Source organism: Zophobas morio, unplaced genomic scaffold, assembly GCF_036711695.1.
Source record: "Zophobas morio isolate AGI-343-1 ecotype UQ-CSIRO unplaced genomic scaffold, CSIRO_AGI_Zmor_V1 ptg000031l, whole genome shotgun sequence".
NCBI lineage: Eukaryota > Metazoa > Arthropoda > Insecta > Coleoptera > Tenebrionidae > Zophobas > Zophobas morio.
The window spans coordinates 6,618,001-6,645,058 of record NW_026972136.1 but is presented as its reverse complement, the minus strand read 5'-3'; the positions used below and the strand labels follow the sequence as shown (position 1 = coordinate 6,645,058).

At 31.4% G+C, this 27,058-nt stretch overlaps 2 protein-coding genes and 1 non-coding gene across 3 annotated transcripts in view; 2 read left to right on the top strand and 1 right to left on the bottom strand.

Annotated features, from left to right (window-relative positions):
- Positions 1-2,039, bottom strand: LOC135139192 (tubulin-specific chaperone E). The gene is made up of 5 exons (XM_064069327.1): positions 1,860-2,039; positions 1,589-1,784; positions 754-1,540; positions 414-699; positions 1-363 (listed from the first exon to the last, which is right to left on the bottom strand). The coding sequence occupies exons 2-5, from the start codon at positions 1,774-1,776 to the stop codon at positions 68-70; spliced, it is 1,557 nt and encodes a 518-aa protein (XP_063925397.1). The 5' UTR covers positions 1,777-1,784; positions 1,860-2,039; the 3' UTR covers positions 1-67.
- Positions 2,040-2,543: 504 nt separating this feature from the next.
- LOC135139686 (U6 spliceosomal RNA) lies at positions 2,544-2,650 on the top strand. Its single transcript, XR_010282187.1, has one exon. It is a non-coding gene; the product is annotated as a U6 spliceosomal RNA (small nuclear RNA).
- Positions 2,651-8,679: 6,029 nt separating this feature from the next.
- LOC135139189 (uncharacterized) overlaps positions 8,680-27,058 on the top strand; it is an 84,147-nt gene continuing 65,768 nt past the window's right edge. The window contains exons 1-3 of the mRNA XM_064069324.1: positions 8,680-8,938; positions 18,076-18,196; positions 23,556-23,676. Coding sequence (XP_063925394.1) covers positions 18,122-18,196; positions 23,556-23,676 — 196 coding nt within the window. The 5' untranslated portion in view covers positions 8,680-8,938; positions 18,076-18,121. The remainder of the gene's footprint in view (positions 8,939-18,075; positions 18,197-23,555; positions 23,677-27,058) is intronic.

The window sequence follows — 27,058 nt, the reverse complement described above, 5'->3', positions numbered from 1 at the left end:
TTTTAGTTAAAATTTTATTTCAAGCATTAAATAATCAAAATAAATTAACTCTTTATAAAAAATCACACTATTGTTTAACAATAATCTGATCACCACTCTGCATGGAATACAGCCCGATTTCCTTCATCTCATCATCAAGCGAAATTTCAATGTTTGAATCGGTACTACTTATGTAAGTAAGTTGCGGCCTTTCCTTTAAACAGAACAACTTCTGAGCAAGCACCATAAGTTTCTGGACGGTCATGGTCGGAGGCATTTTCTTTTCAATAGCGACACCCTCGAAAACTAAATTTAGGTGAATCAGAGACGTTTTAATTATTTTTGGTTTGGTGATGAGCTCAGATTCCTCGGGCTCTCCGTATTCTGAAAATAAAGTATAATGAAAATGAAACCAGTTTATTAAATAAGCGTACTTTGTATTAGTTCTTGATACCGGTTGTGGGACCTCAAAAATTCTTCCTCTTGATTCGTGCCTTTAATTTTCAGCCATTCTAATCCGTATTTTTTTATGTAGTCGTACTCGGCGCCTCTTCGTTCCCCGGGTTCGATTTCTACGCCATTTAAGATTTTCAAGTTGGCAATTTTAGCAATTATTAGTTGGTGGATGGTGTCGTGATCCTCTGACCCTGTTATAGGGTTTCTGGACACTTTTAAGTGTTCCAGACTTTCTAGACGGTTTAGTTCGCCTATTGAGTGCCACTAAAACACAATTTAATAACAAAAAAAAATAATTAAAAAATCGACACAACGCACCTCATTTAAATGATTATCGACGATACATATTTTTTTCAATGTTCTAAACATTGATACAGGAACTTCATCGCCGTCAAACTCTATCGACAACAAACCGATATTCTCAATAATTAATTGTTCCAAGAGGGGTAAAAAACCCAATTTACACACTTCAGACCAATGTTGGATTTTATTCCCTTCCAAATCTAACAACTTCAATTTCAAAAAAATCCCCTCAATGAGATCTAAATTCTCAATCTTATTAAGAGGCGCTCGAAATTCCTCAACATCTGGAAACGCTTTCCCAATCTGGCACACCTCACTCCAACTCAAACTCATAGTACCACAAATCAAAGTTCTCAAATTTGGGTACTGTACACTCCCTAGGGACCCAGGCACACTTAACAGATTCTCACTTACATTCAACCAATGTAATTTAGGCAACTGATCACAAATCATGAGAATTTCATCCCACGACACCAATAAATTTTTCGAAATATCCAATTCCTCAATATTCGGGCAATTTTCCCCCAACTTGCGCGGAGCCCCAGCCGAGTTCACATTCTGGTCCCGCAAATTCACGATCCGCAACGTGTTGAAGTTACTCTGTTTGTTAAAAATCTTATCAAACCCCACCATCTCCAAAAACGGGGCGTTCATAGTCTGCTGGATCAACAGTTGTTTCTGCTGGTTAATTTTCGCGGTGAATTCGTCCTCGATCTGGCCGTACCGCGACTCGATTGACGCGATCGCCGACTTTCCAAAATTGACTTTTTCCGGCCGCACGAACGACCCCGATGTGGGAAAACTGGAAGTGGCTGTGTTAGCGCAAAATTTTGCAGGGGGGTGGTTTTACTTGGCCGTGAAATACTGGACTCCGTTTACGCTGCCGTTGTGCTTGCCTCGGTCCGGGTCGTCCCAATCGACGCCTAGCCAAATCGACGGTTTTCCTTCCAGGGGGCCCACGTACTTGACTGTTCCGAAGGAGTTGCCGCATTCTATGCGGTCCCCGAGCTTGCATGGGGACGACTGTGAGTTAGTCATTGCGGTTTCTGGTGAAGAAACGGGTGAATCGGGATTGTTGTTTCGGGTGGAAGTGGGGTTATGTCACCGGATTTGGGTCTTACCTGGTGGTCGTAATATTTGAAATTGTGAATGGAGTCACTAATGTTGAAAACTCATTGCAATGAAATGTTTTTAAAATCGTTATTAAAATATCAAAAAGTTGACATTTGGTCGATGACTTTTTTTATTGCCCGAAATTTGGACGGCATTTTGTGGCCACTACCAATGGAAGTGTCAGATTGGGGTCACGTGGTGGAAATATCGGGTTTTATTGGTGGAGAGCGAAAAGATAAACGATTGTGTTAAGTTAAGGTTGCTTTACACAGAAAAAGCTACCTTCACGTTTACAGTTAGGTGGAAAATTGACACTATTTTCACTATGAAAATATTCAAACTAATCATTGCGTTGTTTCAAATTGTTAAAGAATTCTTGAATAAATATACTGTTTACTTTTTCTCCAAAAGGAGTATTTCTGGTTGCATACTAAAATCTCACAAAAATTTAATCTTAGAATTGATTAGCTAATTTTTTTTTTCATTCCTGTATTTTTATTTGTTGCTATAAATTACCGAAAATGGTAAAATTACGTGCAGACGGCAACGTATTGCAACATATCGTGGTTGTTATTGATTTATTTTATTTTTAGCAGGTGTGATGGCGCCACCAACTAAATGAGAACGATACATCTAACTACTACGTATCAGCTAACGCTAACGTTATATACGAAGAGATTCCAACACCCATCGTACTCGCTTCGGCGGTACATATACTAAAATTGGAACGATACAGAGAAGATTAGCATGGCCCCTGCGCAAGGATGACACGCAAAATCGTGAAGCGTTCCACATTTTTTGTTTTTTTTTTTTTAACTTATTTTTCAGATACTTGTCATATTTTGAAAATTTCTGTTCTACATTAAAAATATAAATTTTTTATAAGAAGAAGTCCAGTAATTTCGACACAAACCATAACGACAGACGGACACGGAAGACCTAATTTTTTATTATCCTGGGGTCATGAAACGTCGAGAAAACATTCGACAGGTAAAACTTACTACAATACTTTCCTAGCTCACCATCAGGAAGTAAAAATTGATTTCGCGTTTCCGTCCATCTGTCTCTCTGTGGTTTGTTGGCGAATTTATTACACATGTGTAATATTTAAAAATCATAGTTAAAATTGAATACCTGTAGTTTATGGATCCGCCTTAATTTTTGTCTTATTAGACATACAGATTTCTGGAAAAATATCAAAATTATTATTAAAATTTTACAACTTAATTTAGAAACCACAAAATCAAATGCTCTGAAAATTTGTATTATAAACGGAAGTATGGTAAGTCGCTAATGAACATTTATTTGCCTATGCTTTTCAAAAACTTGATGACCTCATTTCAGTTTTTTTTTTAATCACTGCATTAATATTTTTTAGAATTACTTATAGGCGCTCAAAAAATATAATAAATGAATTTTAATGATAAATTAAACCTACATAGTTTCCGTTTGCTAAGATAAGACTGAGTTTGGCAAATAATATACCCTCTGAGAAAATAACGGGCGGGTGGACGGGGCTAATACTTGCTGAGATAAGACTGCTTTTGGCAAATGACATATTTTCTAAGAAAATAAACGGCGGGTGGGCGGGGCTAGCACTTGCTAAGAAAAGACTGATTTTGGCAAATAAGATACCCTCTAAGAAAATAGAGGTTGCAGTTATCAAAGAAACGAGGCCGAAAATGAGTTCTAACCTCGAAATCTACAAGAAAATATATTCGGTTAGGTTTCAAAAATGTCTAAAATTGGTCTAAAGGGGTTGTAGCTTTTCCAGCTGATTCCAAAAATATAGAGTGTTCGTGGTCACAGAGCAAAATATTCGCTAGAATCGTTGTGAAATGAGAATTTTTGAAAATTTCTAAAAATTTCGATACTTCAACGGTCGATTCTGGGAAAACGGTTGCAGTTATCGAAGAAACGAGGCCGGAAGTGAGTTCTGGAACTCGAAATGTTTAGTTTCGTTAAGTTTTTAAAATGTCAAAATTTGGTCTTAATTTGAAAAAAGGGGGACCATTGGAAAAATTTCACTAAAAAAAAAGTTGTCTAAAAATTCTGAAAAAATTCAAGGATGTAGATCTCGATTTGCTGTTTCCAAAAATATAGAATGTTTGTGGTCACGGAGCAAAATATTCGCCAGAATCGGTGTGAAATTAGAATTTTTGAAAATTTCTAAAAATTTCGATATTTCAACGGTCGATTCTGGGAAAACGGTTGCAGTTATCGAAGAAACGAGGCCGGAAGCAAGTTCTAGAACTCGAACGGTACAAGAAAATGTATTTAGTTAAGTTTCGAAAATAAAAAAATTTGGCCGAAATTTCAATAAGGGGGGACCATTGGAAAAATTTCACTAAAAAAAAAAGTTGTGTGAAGATTCTGAAAAAATTCAGGGATGTAGATCTCGGTTTGCTGATTCCAAAAACATAGAATGTTTGTGGTCACGGAGCAAAATATTCGCTAGAATCGTTATGAAATGGGAATTTTTGACAATTTCAAAAAATTTCGATATTTCAATGGTCGATTCTGAGAAAACGGTTGCAGTTATCGAAGAAACGAGGCCGGAAGAAAGTTCTAGAACTAGAAATGTACAAGAAAATGTGTTTAGTTAAGTTTCGAAAATGTCAGAATTTGGCCGAAATTTGAAGAAGGGGGGACCACTGGAAAAATTTCACTAAAGAAAAAGTTGTGTGAAAATTCTGAAAAAAATATGGGATATAGACCTCGATTTGCTGATTCCAAAAATATAGAATGTTTATGGTCACAGAGCAAAATATTCGCCAGAATCGGTGTGAAATGAGAATTTTTGAAAATTTCTAAAAATTTCGATATATCAACGGTCGATTTTGGGAAAACGGTTACAGTTATCGAAGAAACGGCGGCGGAAGTGAGTTCTAGAACCAGAACTGTACAAGAAAATGTATTTAGTAAGTTTCGGAAACGTCAAAATTTGGCGTTAATTTGAAGACGGTAGGACCATTGGAAAAATTTCACTAAAAAAAAGCTATCTGAAAAATCTGAAAAAATTCAGGAATGTAGATCAAGATTTGTTGTTTCCAAAAATATAGAATGTTTGTGGTCACGGAGCAAAATATTCGCCAGAATCGGTGTGAAAGGAGAATTTTTGAAAATTTCTAAAAATTTCGGTATATCAACGGTCGATTTTGGGAAAACGGTTGCAGTTATCGAAGAAACGGTGGCGGAAGTGAGTTCTAGAACCCGAATTGTACAAGAAAATGTATTTAGTAAGTTTCGAAAACGTCAAAATTTGGCGTTAATTTGAAGAAGGTAGGACCATTGGAAAAATTTCACTAAAAAAAAGCTGTCTGAAAAATCTGAAAAAATTCAGGAATGTAGATCAAGATTTGCTGTTTCCAAAAATATAGAATGTTTGTGGTCACGGAGCAAAATATTCGCCAGAATCGGTGTGAAATTAGAATTTTTGAAAATTTCTAAAAATTTCGATATTTCAACGGTCGATTCTGGGAAAACGGTTGCAGTTATCGAAGAAACGAGGCCGGAAGCAAGTTCTAGAACTCGAACGGTACAAGAAAATGTATTTAGTTAAGTTTCGAAAATAAAAAAATTTGGCCGAAATTTCAATAAGGGGGGACCATTGGAAAAATTTCACTAAAAAAAAAAGTTGTGTGAAGATTCTGAAAAAATTCAGGGATGTAGATCTCGGTTTGCTGATTCCAAAAACATAGAATGTTTGTGGTCACGGAGCAAAATATTCGCTAGAATCGTTATGAAATGGGAATTTTTGAAAATTTCAAAAAATTTCGATATTTCAATGGTCGATTCTGGGAAAATGGTTGCAGTTATCACAGGAACGAGGCCGAAAGTGAGTTCTAGAACTAGAAATGTACAAGAAAATGTGTTTAGTTAAGTTTCGAAAATGTCAGAATTTGGCCGAAATTTGAAGAAGGGGGGACCATTGGAAAAATTTAACTAAAAAAAAAGTTGTCTGAAAATTCTGAAAAAATTCAGGGATGTAGATCTCGATTTGCTGATTCCAAAAATATAGAATTTTTGTAGTCACAGAGCAAAATATTCGCCAGAATCGGTGTGAAATGAGAATTTTTGAAAATTTCTAAAAATTTCGATATATCAACGGTCGGTTTTTTGAGAAAACGGTTGCAGTTATCGAAGAAACGGCGCCGGAAGTGAGTTCTAGAACTCGAACTGTACAAGAAAATGTATTTAGTTAAGTTTCGAAAACGTCAAAATTTGGCGTTAATTTGAAGAAGGTAGGACCATTGGAAAAATTTCACTAAAAAAAGTTGTCTGAAAAATCTGAAAAAATTCAGGAATGTAGATCTCGATTTGCTGTTTCCAAAAATATAGAATGTTGGTGGTCACGGAGCAAAATATTCGCTAGAATCATTATGAAATCAGAATTTTTGAAAATTTCTAAAAATTTCGATATTTCAACGGTCGATTCTGAGAAAACGGTTGCAGTTATCAAAGAAACGAGGCCGGAAGTGAGTTCTAGAACTCGAAATGTACAAGAAAATGTGTTTAACGAGGCCGGAAGTGAGTTCTAGAACTCGAAATGTACAAGAAAATGTGTTTAGTTAAGTTTCGAAAATGTCAAAATTTGGCCCAAATTTGAAGAAGGGGGGGACCATTCGAAAAATTTCACTAAAAAAAAAGTTGTCTGAAAATTCTGAAAAAATTCAGGGATGTAGATCTCGATTTGCTGATTCCAAAAATATAGAATGTTTATGGTCACGGAGCAAAATATTCGCTAGAATCGCTATGAAATTATAATTTTGGAAATTTCTAAAAATTTCGATATTTCAACGGTCGATTCTGGGAAAACGGTTGCAGTTATCGAAGAAACGAGGCCGGAAATGTACAAGAAAATGTGTTTAGTTAGGTTTCGAAGATGTCAAAATTTGGCCGAAATTTGAAGAATTGGAAAAGTTTTATTGAAAAAAAAAGTTGTTTAAAAATTCTAAAAAAATTCAAGGATGTAGATCTCGATTTGCTGATTCCAAAAATATAGAATGTTTGAGGCCACGGGGCAAAATATTCGCTAGAATCGTTATGAAATGAGAATTTTTGAAAATTTCTAAAAATTTCAATATTTCAACAGTCGATTCTGAGAAAACGGTTGCAGTTATCGAAGAAACGAGGCCGGAAGTGAGTTCTAGAACTCGAAATGTACAAGCAAATGTATTTAGTTAAGTTTCGAAAATGTCAAAATTTGGCTAAAATTTGAAGACCATTTGAAAAATTTCACTTTTACAAAAGTTGTCTAAAAATTCTGAAAAATTCCTGGACGTAGATCTCGACATGCTGATTTCAAAAATATAGCGTGTTGATAGTCACGGAGCAACATTTTCCAAAGAATCGGTACGAAACACAAATTTTTGAAAATTTCTAAAAATTTCGATATCCCCACCACCACGTCATCTCCAAAATTTACAATAAGATTTTTTTTTAATTAAATAGAATAAGACACTTGTGATGTAAGAATTCGTGTTGAGTTTTCACCCTAGATATAGATTTTTGAAAAAAAAAAAATCAAAACGCTATAACATTTTGCAATTTAACTTTGAAACTGCAAAATCGGATGCTCTGAAAACGATTAAGGTTGTGGTTGATCAATGCACTCACAGTTTTTAGAATTACTTATGCAGGTGACTCAAAAAAAAGATTGAGGCAAGTTTATTAATTAAATCAAGAGTGACTCGCTCCGTTTTCCTAAAATCTAGGAATACGGTACTTTAAGAGCGAGGAAAGTACTGTCGAAATAACCTTCGACCAAATTTTCTAAAAACTTTCGCGTTCATTTTTCAACAGACTGATTCAGTCCTTTATGTTTTACAAAATAAGTTTGTTCACAGATATTTTGAGAGCTTCGAATCTGTTTCAAACAGCTTTAGGTAACAGGAATCATTTTTAAACACAGTCAGTGAGTATAGATGTTATATATATAGTCACTGACACAGTTTAGGGAAAACTTGATATTGAATATATTTTACCGTCGAAACGTTGTAAAGGAAGTGAAATGAATGATAAACAACCAAAATTAAGACAAATCTCAAAAAAATATATACATATACCTAAACGGGAGTGATCAAATGATCAAAATCTAGAAAATAGATTGTCAATGACTTAACATGTTCTTCTCGTAGTATTTTCGCCCTAATTATAAATTTCACTAAAACGTATTTTATATCTAACTTTTTTTTTTAATAACGCATATCTGGAATTAAAAATATAATTTAAGGGAAAGTGTTAAGCTTTATATTTTACTAACAAAACTTCAGACAAAAGGAATGTTTAGAGGGAACAAACAGACAATTTTTATCATCTTCTTCGTAATTCTGAAATATTCGAAAAGTTGGTATATGCAACCAGCAATACACTACTCAGCAATTTGTATAAATCTATCCTATCCAACAACCGCCTCGCCTCCTCACCAACTACGTCATCACACCCTCGACTGCCTCAACTTTTTTACCCTCCAGCCGACCATCACTCTCTTCCACACACCTTATCATCTCAATCAACCAACACAGCTTCCAAGAATCCCCAGCCTAACCTCTTAAATCTCCGACAACCCGCTCCGCTCCGCTTCAAATCTCCACCTATCCTCCCCCACCCTCCGGCAGCGCGCAATAATTAACCACCACAACCATCATTACAAATCCACATCCAATTACCCGCAAGAATGCGGGCCCACGGCCACCGGCCCTGCAATAAACACGTCATCCGCTGGCCACTTTCTCCCCACATCCGGCCCCAACTGCCCGAAATTACCCCAAATCCACCCTTCCCAGGCATCGGAATGCGCCCCCCGCCGCCTCTGACCATCCTCCAATCGGACAGGTTTAGAGTCGGTCATTCAAGGTAGTAAGTTCACAGATAGCCTCAGGTGCACACACACAGACAACCACACACACACACGTACACCTGCCTCAGATAGTCGCATGTTCGTCCACCTGTCGGTTGTAAACAAAGTAGTCCGTGGAGTGATCGTCACATGTTTGGTCCGCGATCTTCAATTGTTGCGCGAAAATGAGTGCCAGTGGGTTGGTGGGATCTAGTGCGCCGAGACAGGATTAAGGGTTTCGCCAGTGTAAGTTGGGTTTGGGGGAAAATTGTTGTATATTTACAACATGTGATTGGTCTACCGGTGCGAATTTTGTATTTGTGTTTGATTTGTAGATTGGTGAAGGTTGTTTGCATGATGTGAGTCGGGCTTTGAAAATTTTGACAGCGATATATACAGCTTCGAAAAAAGTCATGTTCTCGAAATTAATGGGTCTGGATTTTGTTTGGTTGCGTAATCGAGCGCCGATCCTTGTCCGGTTTTCTCTTTCCTTTTTCTTTTCCTTTCTGTGTCTGTATTTTTGCGCATTGTTTGGATGCCGTGAGTATAAAACTTTATGGAAGTTTCGATTACGGCTTATCGTTTATGGTGGTTTGAGCTAATATGTTCCGCCTTGTTATTTTTAATAGTGACGTTAATTGTGAATTGAAAATACCACGTTCCGCGTTTGGTGATATTTGCTTTATGAAGTTTATAAATACGATGACAACTGACTGAAGGTTAGTCGCTTGATTGCGATCTGTAGCGTTGAAGTCACCAGACGTTCTTTATTGTACAATTAAGAATCTCCGATTTATTAAAAAATTACACGACTCACTTAACTCGTGTAGATATTTTCTGAATAATTTACCGCTTACTCATATTCAGGTTAAAAAATGAAGGTTATCGGAGGAAAATAAAAAGTAAACACGACTTTAGCATTACTTATGAACGTGTCAGAAAAAATCGATTCTTTGGTACATTTTTCGCTGATAACTACATACATGGAAAACTATTTTCTCGTTGCTGTAAACTTACATGTTACCATGTACTTAATAAAGATAATATTATTTAATTAAGATAATGAAGGTTAAACACCGGCACGTCTACTAACATAAACATATTAACTAATGTAGCAATTCCTGCGTACTACAGTTATAATGGATTTACTAAGAAACATAAAACAGTAGTAAAACAAACATAATATACTTTCTACTGTGCTTAGGCTACTGAGATTACAAATTAATTGTGACATCCGACATAATTTTGGACGGTGGCCTTGAAAAAATTTCCGCCGCAGCACGCTCGATGTAAAGATCCACTTGTCAATATTTCAGTCAGGTGTAGCGATTGTTTTGTGAATGTGTGAGGGCATTGGCTGGAGAGAGGCAAAATTTTTTATAACGTTTTTTGCTCACACTATATCAATTGTCCAGTAATTTCGTATTGAACTTAGTGTTGTTTGTCATGCATTCCTATGATTTAGTTTTTAATCAGTCATTATTTTGTAAACAATAATGTAGACTGCGTTTTTTTGACAGTTCAAAATTCTTTGACAAACTTGACATTTCCCTCGTGTCATAATATTTGAATATAAACTGCGGTGTTAATGGATCTTTAACATGTTAATAAGTGTCATCATATTCATGTGATTACAATAGTTAGACCAAAAATAATAGACACTGTAATCACAGTAATATGTATTTAAACGTCTGCGAACTCGCCAGCGTTTGTTTGTGTACATGTTTTAGAAACATTATGCATATACATATGTGAAATTACATATTAGATAACATTGTCGTACTATTCCTCTGAATTGTTTGTTGTTGGATGCACGCCCCATTTCTTTTTACGACATTAAAGTCGTTGCTGTGTTTATTTCGATTTGTTAAGTCATCAAGGCGGAAATATCATGTATATATTACAACTACTTCTTGCACTAAGTATAAATTTATCGTTGAGTAAAATTTATTAAACTAATTAAACTAATGCGTCATTTCAAACATTACTTATGAAAATAAAACAACATGTTTTTTGTGTTATTTATACTTTAATTATTGTCATTACCTACACTTCACACGACGTTACGTAAATAGCTTTATACCCAATTACCGACTTATTATTCATGTTTTTTGTCGAGTTGGCAACATATTTAAAATTTTATGATGCCATTCAAATTTTTGGCGCCATTTTTCAATTCAGAATTGCCAACTCAAAAATCTGATTCAGTTTTTAAGTAAATACCTTGCAAATAAATGTAAATAGTTGTTTTTTGGTGCGGTGACGTCCGTTTTTTATTGTTTTGTTGCGCTAAAGTTTAAGTTTTTGCATAATGGATTGATTATAAAACACAAACGCTTGTCATTTACGATTTAATTGTGCTAAAAAACATGTTTAAAGTCTTTATTGTTGTCAATCTTAACAAACGAGATTTTACAATCTTCGTTTATTTAGTGCTTGTAGGTGTTGCTAATAAATTAAATTGAACCCACCCACAAGTTCATAAAGTGTGGTTAATTTTGAAGTATGATGGTCAAAATTCCAGAAGAATGTCAATTAAAGATTAAAAATAGAAATGAAACATAACTTTCAATTTTACTACGTAGTTTTTTTAAAGGTTTCAATTTTTTGCTATTACTTATTTGTCATTTTTATTTATTTTTTGTGAAAAGGTAGGAGTATGTACAATACATTCCGAACTTTCATTGTCTGCCATCATCTATCTCTCTTTATTTTCATAGCGATTTAGGTTTTAGACAAAGAATTCTGCAAATAAACACAACAAAATAGCTTAAAGTACGTTGTAAACAACATAGTAATTTATTTTTGTACTAAATTTAATCTAACATGATTACTCTTGCTGATTATGTACTATATTTAACCGTTTTTGTAATTAAGAAATTACTTGAACAATTTTTATTGTCCAAAATTATTACACAATTTAAAATAAAAATAATTCCATAGCCTACCAGAGCAGTTTTTTCGATCATATGGTGTAATATTAATAATTAGATTGTAAAATTAAATTATTAAATAAATAATAAGATTTTTTATGAACCAGTATTATAAAATATTGTTACGAAAGAAACCCATACGTCGCCCCGGTACGACGCCTATGGGTTCTAGTATGTACGGCGATAATGACTCATTGTCGGTGACGGAGAAAAGCCTGGAAGCGGAAGTCGCGATGGGCAATCCAGAAAGAGCTCAACTGCGGAACTTCTAGAAGAGAAGTATGGCTTTAAATAGAGGCCACCTTCGGGAACGATTATGATTCAGCCAGTTCATTCCACGAGAGTACAGTCAAGTTGCGCCGGATTTATTTTGTACATAATCGCTGTGTAATCAGTCGTGTAAATTTGAGTTATTGAGGAATAAATTGTTGAATTTAACCCACTCCGATTTTAATCACCGATCAACGTAATAATTCATAATTAAAATTTTTAACTATACTAGAATCGGCGATCAAATGCAGTAATAAAAGAACAGTATCACTACTTGAACAACCAACCTAGCGTTGTCATTGGTTAGACAACATGTGGCTTAAAGTACGAGTAGAAGATCTAAAACATATTTAAAAAGTACTCGTATTCTTTTTTAATTGAGAAGATGTTCTGTGTCTTCATGACAGGATTATACACATGAATGCTTATGTAAAAATCATTACATGCAAACTGAAAAAAAAATTAAGGTCTAAAATGACTTTAGAAAACAATAACATTCTAAAATAAAAATTTTTCTTTAAATCTAAAATTAATGTTCTATAGAATCAAAGCTTTTAGTACAAAAACAGATCATTTTCTACTTCCGCAAAGCGCTTACTAGTTGAAATCTGGAATCTTTAGAATCTTTAGAAACCTCAGAATGTTTAGAAAGCCTAGAAACCGTAAAATTCCTTAAACTCCTAGAATCCCTAGAACTTCTGGAATTCATAGAAACACTAGGATCCATAGAGTCCTTGAAATCTTTCTAATCTTTGGAATCCTGTGAGCGCTTAGAATTTTTAGAGTCTCTAGAATCCCTAAAACCCCTGGAATCCCTCGAATTTCTTGAGCCCCTTCTAATCCTTGAAAACCTTGGAAAATTTGACATTTTTGAAAACTTTGGAATCCTTAGAACATGTAGGATCTTTAGAATCTTTAGCACCTTTAGAAGTTTTAAATCTTTAGAAGCTCTAGAACCTGTAGAATGGATAGAATTTTTAGAATCTCTAGAATTTTTTGAATGGCGGTAATCACTCTCTAGAATCTCTAGAATTACTAAAACCTCAGGAATCTCTGAAATCTCTGAATCCCTACATTCCATGGAATCTATGTATGTAAACCTTGAAATCTTTGAACGCTCTGCAGCCTTTAGAATTTTAGAATAACCAATTTTTGTAAACCCGTAGAATTTTTGAAATTTTAGTAAATCCTGAGATTCCAAATATTTATGGAATTCTATAAATCTCTGGAACATTTAGAATCTCTGGAATGCCTGTAGCTTTGAATCTTTAGAATCTGCGGAATGTGTAGATTCTCTAGTCTATACTAAAACCTCCAGGATTTTTTGAATCTTTAGAATCTTTAGAATTTTTAGAATCTTTACAATCTTTGGGATCTTTACAATCTCTTTATTCTCTAGAATCTCTATAGTGTACATATTTTTTAAAGTCTCTAGAATCTTTTGAATCAGTGAAATCGCTAGATTCTGAAATTTATTCAGTCTATAGAATTTCTAAATTCTCTACAATATCGATAATCTCTGCAATCTCTAGAAACTTCGGAATCTCTGGAAACTCTGCATCTCTAGATTATATGGAATCTTTATCATCTTTGAAACTTCTGGACTCTTTGCAGTTTTGGTACAACTAATTTCAGAAATCCCTGGAATTTTTGGAGTTTTATTAAATCTCGAGTTTCCGAAAATTTGTAGAATTAGAGTCTCTAGAGTGTGTAGAATCTCTAAAAACTCTAGAATTTTTAGGTTCGGTACAATTTCTACAATCTCTGCCATCTTTGGAAATTCTGAATTCCTAGATTCTATGGAATCATTATAATCTTTGAAAGTTCTAGAATCTTTGGAATTTTAGTACAACTAATTTTAGAGAGCCCTGGAATTTGTGGAGTTGTACGAGTTTCCAAAAAGCTGTGAAATTCTGGCAATCTTTGGGATGTTTAGAACTTCTCTGGAATCCTTGGATCTTTAGAATCTCTAGAATGTGTCGAATCTTTAGAATTTGTAGAATCTTTAAAACCTCTAGAATTATTAAATTCGTTACGATTTCCTTATTCTCTAGAATTTTTTGAATCACTAAAAACGCTAGACTCTAAAACTAGTTCAGTCTCTAGAATTTCCAAATTCTCTACAATGTCTATAATTTCTGCAATCTCTAGAAACTTTGGGACCTCTGGAAATTCTAATCGCTAGATTCTATGGATTTTTTATACTCTTTGAAATTTCTGGAATCTTTGGAATTTTGGTGTACAACTAATTTCAGAAATCCCTGGAATTTTGGAGTTTTATTAAACCTAGAGTTTCCGAAAATTTGTAGAATTCTGGAAATCTTAGGAATATTTAGAATCTCTGGAATCTGTAGAATCTCGTAGAGAATTACAATCTCTAAAACTTCTGGAATTTTTAGATTCGGTACAATCTTTATAGTCTCTACTATCTTTGAAAACTCGAATTTCTAGATTCTATGCAATCTTTATAATCTTTGAAACCTCTGGAATCTTTGGAATTTTAGTACAACTAATTTCAGAAATCCCTGGAATTTTTAGAGTTTAACGAGTTTCCGAAAATTTGTGGAATTCTGGAAATCTTTAGGATTTAAAAATTAGTTTTTAAAACTTGTTCAATATCTAGAATTTCTAAATTCTCTACGATCTCTATAATCTCTGCAATCTGTAGAAACTTTGGAATCTCTGGAAATTCTAATCTCTAGATTCTAGGGAATCTTTATATGCTGAAATTTCTGGAATCTTTGGAATTTTGATCTACAACTAATTTTAGAAATCCCTAGAATTTTGGAGTTTTATTAAACCTAGGCTTTCTGAAAATTTGTAGAATTCTGGAAATCTTAGGAATATTTAGAATTTCTGGAATCCCTGGATCCTTGGAATCTTTAGAATCTGTAGAGTCTATAGAATCTCTATAATCTCCGCCATCTTTGGAAACTCTGAATTTCTAAATTCGATGGAATCTTTATAATCTTTGAAACTTCCGGAATCTTTGTAATTTTAATACCACTCATTTCAGAAATCCCTGGAATTTTAGAATCTCTAGAATGTGTTGAATCTTTAGAGTTTGTAGAATTTCTAAAACCTCTACAATTTTTAGATTCGTTACAATCTCTTTATTCTCTAGAATGTTTTGAATCGCTAAAATCGCTAAACTCTAAAAATTGTTCAGTCTCTAGAATTTCTAAATTCTCTACAATCTCTGTCATTTCTGTAATCTCTGAAAATTCCAATCTCTAGATTCCATGAACTCTTTATACTCTTTGAAACTTCTGGAATCTTTGGAACTTTGGTCTACAACTAATTTCAGAAATCCCGGAATTTTGGAGTTTTATTAAACCTACAGTTTCCGAAAATTTGTAGAATTCTGGAAATCTTAGGAATATTTAGAACTTCTGGAATCCCTGCATCGTTGGAATCTTTAGAATCTGTAGAGTCTGTAGAATTTCTATAATCTCTGCCATCTTTGGAAACTCTGAATTTCGAAATTCTATGGAATCTTTATAGTCTTTGAAACTTTCGGAATCTTTGGAATTTTAATACCACTCATTTCAGAAATCCCTGGAATCTTTAGAATCTCTAGAATGTGTCGAATATTTAGAGTTTGTAGAATCTTTAAAACCTCTAGAATTTTTAGATCCGCTATAATCTCCTTATTCTCTAGAATGTTTTGAATCGCTAAAATCACTAGACTCTAAAACTCGTTCAGTCTCTAGATTCCATGAAATCTTTATACTCTTTGAGACTTCTGGAATCTTTGAAATTTTGGCTTCTTTATTCTAGAATCTCTATAATGTAGATACGATATAATTTTTAAAATCTCTAGAATTTTTTGAATCGCTGAAACCGCTAGATTCTAAAATTTGTTCAATCTACAGAATTTCTAAATTCTCTACAAACTCTACAATCTCTGCAATCTCTAGATTCATGGAATCTTTATAGTCTTTGAAACTTCTGAACTTTTTGGAGTTTTAGTACAATTATTTCAGAAATCCCTGGAATTTTAGAGTTTTATTAAATCTCGAGTTTCCGAAAATTCTCAGAACTGTATATTCAAAATTTAATTCGTAAAATCTCCAGAATCTGTAGAATCTCTAAAACTTCGAGAATTTTTAGATTCCGTGCAGTCTCTATAATCTCTGTCATCTTTGGAAACTCTGAATTTCTAAATTCTATGGAATATTTATAATCTTTGAAACCTCTGGAATGTTACGAGTTTCCGAAAATTTGTGGAATTCTGGAAATCTTTGGAATATTTAGAACTTTTCTGGATTCCCTAGATTTTTGAAATCTTTAGAATCTCTAGAACGTCGAATCTTTAGAATATCTAAAATCTCTAGAATTTAATCTCCTTACTCTCTAGAATCTTGTGTCGCTAAAATCGCTAGACTCTAAAAGTTACTTAGTCTTTAGAATTTCTAAATTCTCTACAATCTCTAGGAACTTTGAAATCTCTGGAAATACTAATCTCTAGATGAAATCTTTATCATCTTTGAAACTTCTGGAATCTTTGGGATTTTATTAAACCTCAAGTTTCCGAAAATTTGTGGAATTTTGTAAATCTTGGGAGTATTTAGAATCTCTGGATTCTTTGGAATCTTTAAAATTTTCGGAATATTTTATTTTTCTGAAACCTAATTTTGTTTTTAATATTTGAAATGATCAAAACAAAATTCTCGACGCACTTAAATATGTTTCATTTGAAAATTACAAACTGTTGTGTTTTCTAAACATAACATTCTGTACAAACGAGTTTAAATTAATTAGAAACTTTGGGATTTCTAGAATCCCTAGAATGTCCAGAATCTTTAGAATTTTAAGAAACCCTACAGTTTTTGGAACTCTTGGATGGGATTTACTGAATTTCGTGAAAAGAATTAGAACTTTTGGAATCTTTAAAATTTGTAAATTACTAAATTCCCCACAATTCCCATATTTTTAGATTTTTTGAGTTTGTTCACATTCCTGAAATTTTTACTGTCCTCAAGATCTCTCTCCCAAAATACTTTCATTTATTAGAAGCTTAAAGTTCTCCATCTTGTTGTGCTTCTAGTAGTAAAACAATAGGTATCGGTCAATTTTTTTAAACATACATTTTAGAAAAAATGTTATTTTTAGAAAGACATTTTTTAGGTTATGTAATTTCAAATATAAGGTTAGGAAATATGTCAGAAATATAAACATTGTTGCCAATATTTTCAGCTAAAATCTGCTGAAATTTTTTGTCATTGTCAGTTTGTCCAACATGAAGAAAAAATATCGGTGCCTATCTTACGTCGAAAAGCTGTGAATGGATAATAACGTGCAAATTTAGTTAAAATGCGCAAAAAAGATGCGTGAATCGGTTTTAAATACGCTAATTTGTGCAAATCCTAAAAAATGTAGTTGGTTGTCACATTAATACTAATTCATGAAATATTTGATAGAAACCCGTTTTTTTAGAAATAATTTTATGCTGTCATTAAAAATCACAGATATCTGCAGTATATTTTACAAATCTATAAAAATGTATCCAAAATGATAAAATCGCAATAAAATAGGTTTAAGATAACGGTTTATTTAATCAACACCGACATCTCCAAAATTTCCCAAAAATGTAAAGAAATATCTGTATATCTGGATCATATTTCAAGTGAAATTTCATTAAAAATAAAACCAAGATAATAAAAAGACACCAGAACCGAAATAAATGTCTGCCTGATTAAAATTTCGTTCACCATTTATAGAGTTCTCATGTAACCTAACGCCTGACCCGCCATTGAAATCACCGCAACCCATAAATTCAAAACCGTGTCCAAGTCCTCACACCTGGCGCCAAAACACATAAACTTCTCGAACCTCAGTAGTACTACGATTAACATCTTTTCTAAATTTTATCGACCAAAATCAACAATTTATTAGCGATCGGCAACGCCGCGCTCATAAATAGCAATAAATATTACCAAATCCAACCTTGAAACTTACCATTCCACCATCGATCGATTTTTCTTCGCCTTAATCGCCACAATTAAGAACACAACATTACAACCTATAAACAATAGAGTAGCCAGCCTTTCGTGTAAACCTCAGTTACGTAAATCCCTCGCAGCGTTCCACCTGACTACCCATAAACCATCTTCCCTACACAAACACCAATTTATTTACATACGCTCAAAAACTAACAACTTCCATTTTGAATTCCAGCCAAACCGCAATGAAGAACGGCCGCTGAAGAGCACGACCAGTGAAAATGGCACCGCATTCTCGCAGTTTGTGGCTGGGGCTAGCACTGCTGGCGCTCAGTGCCGGACCTGCCCGGGCCCAGGTACTGTAAACACAGAATTATGAGGATTTTTCTATGACTTTGACTTTGCCGAAATCATTTAATTTTTAATTTTTAGTCACTGGTTGAAAAATAATTTGATAGAATAATGTAGCTATGGGAAGTCGGCAAATTGTCTCCAGTATACTTAAGTTAAAACAATTATTGATAATTAGTTCTCTACCTATGTTTTGAGGAGACAAATTCAATCAAATTTCATTTTCTTTTAGTAAAAATGCATATTTTTATCCGCCACCGCCTATTCTTGGAAATCATCGTTTGTACGTGCTTAATAGTCGAATTCTTGCGATGTATAAACATAAATACAGAGTTGCAGTTAAGCATGTAATGATAATATCATTTTTCCCGTTGATTATCTACCTGAAATATATTTAAAATTGTCCGTACTTGTGCGGACTTTGTTTCTAGATTTATTTCAAATAATTGGTCGAAGATTATAGCGACATCGCCGCTGAAGTGTAGCCCAATAAATCACGCTTCTTTGAAAAATTATAAACATTTTTTGCGTGTTTTTTTTTTGCTGATACTCTTTGTAAATTAAAAACCAGTGGCGTAAATAACATTCCCGCAGCCTTTTTGACTTGAATTTTTCAGTTCTTCAATTTTTGTGTTTCTTCAGTTTTTCAATTTGCAATATTTCGAGTTTTCAATTTTTAATTTTTCAGTTTTTTGATTTGTAATTTTACGTTTCGGCTTTTGATTTTCTTTGTTTTTCCAGTTATTCGATTTTTCAATATTCCGATTTTATAATTTTATGTTTTTCCAACATTAATTTTTTCAATTTTTCTTTGTGCGATTTTTATATTTTTCATTTGTTTTGTTTTTTAATTTTTAGATTTTGCAATTTTACGGTTTAAAATTTCCCGAGTTTTTAGTTTTTCATTTTTCCATTTTTCGATGACGTATTTAATTGTTTATTTCGTCAGATTTTGGATTTGCAATTTTTTGTTTCAGTTTTCTATTTTCTTTATGTTTACAATTTTTCTATTTTCCAATAATCCGATTTTATCATTTTTAAATTTTTAGTTTTGGCAATTTTTCGATTTGAAGATTCACGAGCTTGCGATTTGCAGTTTTTCGTTTCGATTTTTATTTTCTTTAATTCTTCAATTTTTCGGTTTTTCAATGTTATGATTTGATAATTTGTCTTTACACACTGAAAATTTTCAGTTTTACGATTTGTAATTTTTCAGTTTTCAATTTTTTTCGGATTTTTATTTGCTTTATTTTTACAATTTTCCAATGTTCGGGTTTTACAATTTTTTGTCTTTTCAATTTCAACTGTTTCAATTTTTCGTTTCTTCAATTTTTCGAATTGCAATTTTTCAATTTTTAATTTTTCGATTCTTAGATTTTCCAATTTCTCATTTCGTCATTTCTTCAATTTTTTGATTTGCAATTTTTCATTTAGGTTTTCTTCTTTTATATTTTTTCTCATTTTATTTGTTTCTTTAATTTTTACATTTTGCAATTTTTCGATTTAAAATTCCTTGAGTTTTCCACTTTTCATTTTTCATTTGTTTAAATTTTCAATTGCAATTTTTTGTTTCGGTTTTTTGATTTTCTTTAATTTTACAATATTTCAAATTTTCAGTGTCCCGATTTTATAATTTTGGTTTTTTTTAATTGCAGTTTTTTTCAATTTTTCGTTTCCTTAATTTTTCGAATTGAAATTTATCAGTTTTTTTGTTTCTTCAATTTTCCGACATGCAGCACTTCGACTTTTCAATTTTTGTTCATATTTTCATGAATTTTTAAGTTTTTAGTAACCAATTTTTAGATTTTTCAATTTTTGATTTCTTTAATTTCTCGATTTGCGATTTTTCGTTTCGGTTTTTGTTTTCTTTATTTTTTCAACTGTTTGGCTTTTTAATGATCTGATTTTAATTTCTCATTTTTCAACATAAAATTTTTCAATTTTTGAATTTTCCGGTTTTTCGATTTCCAATTTTTCGATTTTTCAACATTTCGATTCAATTTTAGATTTTTACAATTTTTGGTTTTTCTTTTTTTTAATTTTTCGATCCTTCAGTTTCTCAATTTTTAATTTTATCATTAATATCGAAAAATCAAAAATTAAAAATAGAAAATCGAGAAAATGAAAAAACAGAAAAATCTTCCGGAAAGTTGAAAATTGAAGAACTGAAAAATCTAGAAATCGAAAAATCGAGGTTTTGACTTTCAAGTAAAAAGATTGAAAAATTGGATATCGAAAAAATTAAAATTTGAAAAACGGGAAATCGAAAGTTCGAAATGTAAAAAAAAACTGAAGTCTAAAATCTAATGAATGGAAACACTGAATAATCGAAAATTTGAACAATTAAAATCGAAAACGGAAAAATCGAAAATCTAAAAATAGTAATAGAAAAAAAATAGTAGAAATCAAAAAATCGATTAGTAAAAAAACCGAAAAATTGAAAAGTAAAAATATTGAAAATTCGAATATCGGAAAACCTAAAATTGGAAAATTAAAATATTTTGCAATGTCCCTAACAATATGTATAATTTTTAAATTTTTTACTTTTCAATTATTCGATTTTTCAATTATTGGATTCTCATTTTTTTTCGATTTTTAAATTTTCAATTTCTTAATATTTAATTTTTCAGTTTCTCTTTTTCAATTTTGAAATTTTTCAGTTTTTCATTTTTTCCGATTTTTTGGTTGTTCGATTTTTCAACTTTTCGAATTAAAAAAATGGAACAATTGAAAAATCAAAATTGAAAGAACGAAAAAGTATAAAATGAAAACTTTTAAATATCTAAAAATTGAGAAATTTAAAAATCGATAAAGTGCAAAATCCGAAATATTGTAAATTCGAAATATCGATAAAATCAAAAAATTGCCAAATTTAAAAATGGAAATTCGAGGAATTGAAAAATCAAAGATTGAAAGTTTCACGGATTAAATAAACGAAAAATGATAAAATCGAAAGAAATATTGAAAAAAAATTAAAGAAAATGAAAAAACGAAAAATTGTGATATAAAATCCTTAAAATGAAAATTAAAAATTGGGAAAATGAAAAATAAAAATCAAGAACTTGGAAAATTGAGGAAACGAAAAATAGAAAAATTAAAAATTGAGAAACTTGAAAATCGAAAAAGTGCAGAATCTAAAAAATGAAATGTTTTGAAAAATCGAAATATTGAAAATTAAAGAATCAAAAAGTCCGATAATTGCGAAATTCAAAAAACGCAAAAATGAAAATTTTAAAAACTGGAAAATCAAAGATTGAAAGTTTGAAGAATTGAAAAAACGGAAAACGGTGATATAAAATAGAGAAAATGAAAATTAAAAAATTGCGAAAATGAGAAATAAAAATCAAGAACTTGAAAAATTGAGGAAACGAAAAATTGGAAAATCGAAAAATTAAAAATTGAGAAACCGAAAAATCGAAAAGCGAAAAATTATAATATTGAAAAATTGCAAATCGAAAAATTAAAAAAACGAAAAATTGAAAAATCGGAAGATTAAAGAGTCAGAAACTTAAAAATCGAGAAAGTGCAGAATCTAAAAAACGAAATATGTTTTGGAAAATCGAAATATTGAAAATTGAAGAATCGAAAAATCCGAAAATAATTGAGAAATTCAAAAATCGCAAAAATGAAAATTTTAAAAATTTGAAAATCGAGGAATAAAAAATCAAAGATTAAAAATTTCAAGAATTGAATAAACGAAAAATTTTAAAATTGAAATGAAAAAACGCAAAACGGTGATATAAAATCGGGAAAATGAAAATTAAAAAATTGGGAAAATGAGAAATAAAAATCAAGAACTTGAAAAATTGAGGAAACGAAAAATTGTAAAATCGAAAAATTAAAAATTGAGAAACTGAAAAATCGAAAAATGAAAAATAGTCATCGAAAAATTACAACTCGAAAAATTGAAGAAACGAAAAATTGAAAAATCGATAGATTGAAGATTGAGAATCTTAAAAATAAAAAAAGTGCAAAATTGAAAAAATGAAATAATGTAAAATCGAAATACTGAAAATTAAAGAAATCCGAAAATTGCTAAATTAAAAAGTTAAAAGTTGGAAAATCGAAGAACTGAAAAATCAAAAATTGAAAATTTGAAGAATTGAATAAACGAAAAACCTAAAAATCAAAAGGAATATTGAATAATATAAAGGAAATGAAAAAATGCAAAATTGTGATATAAAATCGGGAAAATGAAAAACAAAAATCAAGAAATTGAGGGAACGAAAATTTGAAAAATCGAAAAACTAAAAATTGAGAAACTGAAAAATTGAAAAATTAAAAAATGTAATATCGAAAAATTGCAAATTGAAAAATTAAAAAGTCGAAAGATTAAAGATTGAGAAACTGAAAAATCAAAAAAGTGCAAAATCGAAAAAATGAAATATGTAATGTAAAATCGAAATACTGAAAATTAAAGAAATCCGAAAATCGGGTAATTGAGACATTCAAAAATTGCACAATTGAAAAATCAAAGATTTAAAATTTGAAGAACTGAATAAACGAAAAATTTTAAAATCGAAAAATTAAAAATTGAGAAACCGAAAAATTGCAAAATTGAAAAACTGCAAATCAAAAATTAAAGTATTTGGGAGTCTAGAAATTGAAAAATTAAAGAGTCTAAACCACAATTAATGAAACCCAAACATTGCAAATGGAAAAACGAAAAATCGTATTATCAAAAAATTGTAAAATCGAATAAAAAGGAAAAACGAAAAATGGTCGAGGATAAATAAATCCAGATTTCCTTAAAAATGATAAGATCTGATTTTGTGAATTTTATTTTTTGATGATAACCCTTATAATAAGTAAAAATAAAGATATGGGGAAAATGGAGTGTGTCATTCTTGATTTAACTACCTATGAGTGTACTGATGAACCGCAATAGAGTCGTAATATCTTGCATATTTCAAAGGGGATTTATATGGTAAAACTTTGAGATGACGTCAACAATTTTTTGGGAGGGAATAAGTGAATAAATTTTGATTTACTATGATTAAGACAGACAACTGACAGACAGATAGACGGAAACGGGAGACCTAGCTCACCTAGCTTACGCTCGGGAAGTAATATATACCAGTCACAGGCTAACCGACGCAATCACCCTAAGTAACGGAAGTCGGCAAATTAAATCCGTATCTTCGGGATAAGTACTGACTCTGATTTAGGTACGGGAAGTCGGCAAATTGGATCCGTCGCCTCGTGATAAATATTAAAATATTGGCCCAGAATCGACGCGATTTATTTTATTGTTACAAAACCGTCTGTCTTCAGTTCCGTCCGTCTGTCCTCTATACTAAACCACCGATTTTAATTACTCTATAAATTACACGCAGTGATTTAATTTTCTACTTTTGTTCCCAGGACGAAGGCGCCTGCTACGGCCCCGGTTCGATAGCGCTGGCGGTGATTTTGTCGGTGGTGCTGACGGCGGCGCTGTTGGCAGGCCTGTTTTATCTGTGGCGGAAGTACCGGAAGCCCAAAGGTGAGTCCTGTCGCTTGTTTTGCGTGTAGTTGACGATAAGAGCGCAATTAGCGCGCAATTATCGGAATGTGAGTCAGTGGAACGGCTGTCATGTCAGTGCACCGTGACGGTTTTCCTTTGCCGGTATGGACTGTGCATCTTTCACTTCCATTGGCGAGGATGAATGGGAAAAGTCGGATGGACGAGAGTTAAGAAGCTTTTCTTGTTTTCTCGGAGAATTGTTACGCGCTGATCGGGATTGTTAAGCGGACAATGATCTGGTTGGATTGAGGTTTTGTGATAAGGGGAGGGGACGCAGAGTGTCTGTCGGGTACGGAAAATGTATACTTATTATTATAATAACAACTCAACAATTCTGTATCGAGAACGAAGATTTTAATTAGTAACACGGAAGAGTTAAATATTGATGAAAATAGTATCAAATTTCGGTGTATACCAACTGCGCCGATGAAGGCTGGGATCGTACTGCGCCGTAATTGGTTTTGGATTTTATAGTATGAGCTCATACTTAGAGAAGATAAAATGTCAACTGATTTACAAACAATAAAATAGTGAATATTTTTTATATTTTTTTGAGATGACGCCATCAGCTCTGTGGGGGGCATGAATAAATTAGTTTTACTAAAAATTTAATGGTCTGAAATAAAAAACGTAATTTAGGTAACTAAAAATATGTAAAATAACAGATAAAAAATCGGTGGAAGGTTATTTCAACGGTCCGTACAATTTGAAGTACATATTTAAAGTAGATAACCAACGAGAAAAAATGCTTGTCGAAAAAACGAGAAATTGACATATCAACAAAATTTAAAAATCGAAAATTTGAAAATGTAAATATTAAAAAATTGAAAAAAATTCCTAAAATTGGAATGTTGAAAAAGTGAGAAATATCTTAACTTGAAATATCGGGAAATCTAAAAATGGAAAAGTAGAAAAATCATGAAATCGTAAAACTGAAAAATCAAAAATTCAAAAACTCGAAAAATTAAAAAATATGAATATCGACAAAGTGAAAAATCGAGAAATCGAAAATCTAAAATTAAACAATTAAAATATTGAAAAATCGAGAAATCGAATCATCCAAAAAAATAAAAAAACTGAAGAATCCAAGAATCTAAAAAACTGAAAAATCGGAAAATTTAAAAAAACGAAAAATAGGAAAATTGAAAAAGTCCAAAACCGTAATGATGAAAAACTGGGAAATTGAAAATTTGAAACATGGAAAAATTGGAAAATCAAATATCCGAGAAGACAAAAAATCATGAAATCGAAAAACTGAAAAATCTAAAGTTTAAAAACTCTAAAAACTGAAAAATATAAATATCGAACCATCGAAAATTTCAAAACATCGGAATATCAATAAATCGAGAAATTCAGGTATCGAACAAAATATATATGTACATAGAAATATTGCAAAATCAAAAATTTTAAAAAACGAAAAATTGAAACACCGAAAAGTCGAAATTCGAAAAGTTCAAAAATCGAAAGATGGAGCAATTGAAACACCAAAAAAATCGAAAAATTAAAATATCAAAAAACCGAAACATCCAGAAATTGAAAAACTCCCAAAATTGAAACGTTGAAAAATTGAGAAATCGAAAATTTTGCAAAATCGGGAAATCTAAAATTCGAAAAGTCCAAAAATTTTAAAAATCGAAAAATCGAAGTTTCAAAAAGTCGAAACATCAATGAATCGTAAAATCGAAAAATTGAAATACCGAAAAATTAAAATGTCTAAAAACAGAAATATCCAGGAATTGAAAAAATTCCAAAATTAAAGTGTTGAAAAATTGAAAAATTGAGAAATCGGAAAACTTGAAAAATCTAGAAATCTAAAAATTTTAAAAATCAAAAAATAGAAAAATCGTAAAATGTAAAATATAAAAAATCGAAAAATTGAAAAATTGAAAAGCTCAAAAATTAAAAATTTAATAATTCGGAAAAAATCGAAAAAATCTAAAATTTAAAAAACTGAAAAGTTAAGATATTGAAAAATTGAAGAATCGAAAAATCGGGAAATGGAAACATCGAGAATTCTAAAAATTAAAAAAATAAAATAGAAAAATCGAAAATCCAACATTTTAAAAATTGAAAAATCGGAAAATTGTATTGAAAAATTCCAAAAGTGAAATGACGAAAAATTGGGAAATCGAAAGACTGCAAAATCGAAACAACAAAAAATTGGAAAACCGAAAAATCGAAAAACCGTGAAATCGAAACATCCAAAAATTCAAAAATCTGAAACATCGAAAAGTAGAAACATCAGAAGATCGAGAAATTGAAACATCAAAAGATTGAGAAATTGAAAAATTAGAAAATTTCGAAATTGAAATAGGGCAAAACCGAAAAATTGAGAAATTGAAAAATTAAAAATACGAAATATCAAATTTAAAAATCAAAAAATTCAAAAACCGAAAAAGTAAAAAATTGGGAAATTCAGGATTCGAAGTACTGAAAAATTCCAAATCTGAAAGTCGAAAAATTAAAAAATGGAAAAAAGAAAAATCGAAATATTGAAAAGTCTGAAAATCGGGAAATGGGAAAATAAAAAAAAGATTAATTCGGACATTAAGAAATCTTAAAATTGAAAAATCGTAAATCTGACACTTGGGAAAATTGAGAAATCGAAAAATGAAAAAGTCGAGAAATCGAAAGTTTAAAGAATAAAAAAACTGAAGAAATGAAAAAATGAATAATTAAGAAATTAAACAATCAAAAAATCAAAACATTTAAATCGAGAAGTCGAAAAATAGAAAGATCGAGAAATTCAAACATCAAAAAACTGAAAAACTGAAAATCGAAAAAGCTAAAATATTACAACTTTAAAAACAAAAAAAGTCGAGAAACTGAAAAATTGAAGAATTGTAATATGTATTGAAAAACACCAAAATTGAAATATCGAAAAATTGAGAAATAGAAGAAACATTGTAAAATCCCAAAACTGAAAAATTGAGAAACCAAAAATTGAGAAATCGAGACATCGAAAAGTCAAAAAATCGAAGTCGCAAATTCGAAAATTTAGAAAATCGAACAACTGAATTATCAGAAACATGAAAAATCGAAAAACTGAACAATTGAAAGATTAAAAAATCAAACCATAGAAAAATCAAGAAATCGAGAAATGGGAAAATACAAGAATACGATTAATGCAGAAATTGAGAAGTCGAAAACTTGATAATTCGAAAAAGAAAACGAAAAATCTAAAATTTTAAAAATTCAAAAATTAAAATATCGAAAAATATAAGAATCGAAAAACTGAAAAATCGTGAAATTGAAAAATTCCAGAACTAAAATAACGAAAAACTTGGAAATCGAAAAATTGAAAAACCGACAATTGGAGAAATCCAAACATGGAAAAATTAAAACATCGGAATATGAGTAA

Excerpts from the sequence above, each read along its gene's own strand:
- LOC135139192 (XM_064069327.1), bottom strand. The coding sequence starts at position 1,776 with ATGACTAACTCACAGTCGTCCCCATGCAAGCTCGGGGACCGCATAGAA. Across the intron at positions 1,541-1,588 it reads GTCCAGTATTTCACGGCCAA|TTTTCCCACATCGGGGTCGT; the intron begins GTAAAACCACCC and ends AGCCACTTCCAG. Across the intron at positions 364-413 it reads GTATCAAGAACTAATACAAA|AATACGGAGAGCCCGAGGAA; the intron begins GTACGCTTATTT and ends CTTTATTTTCAG.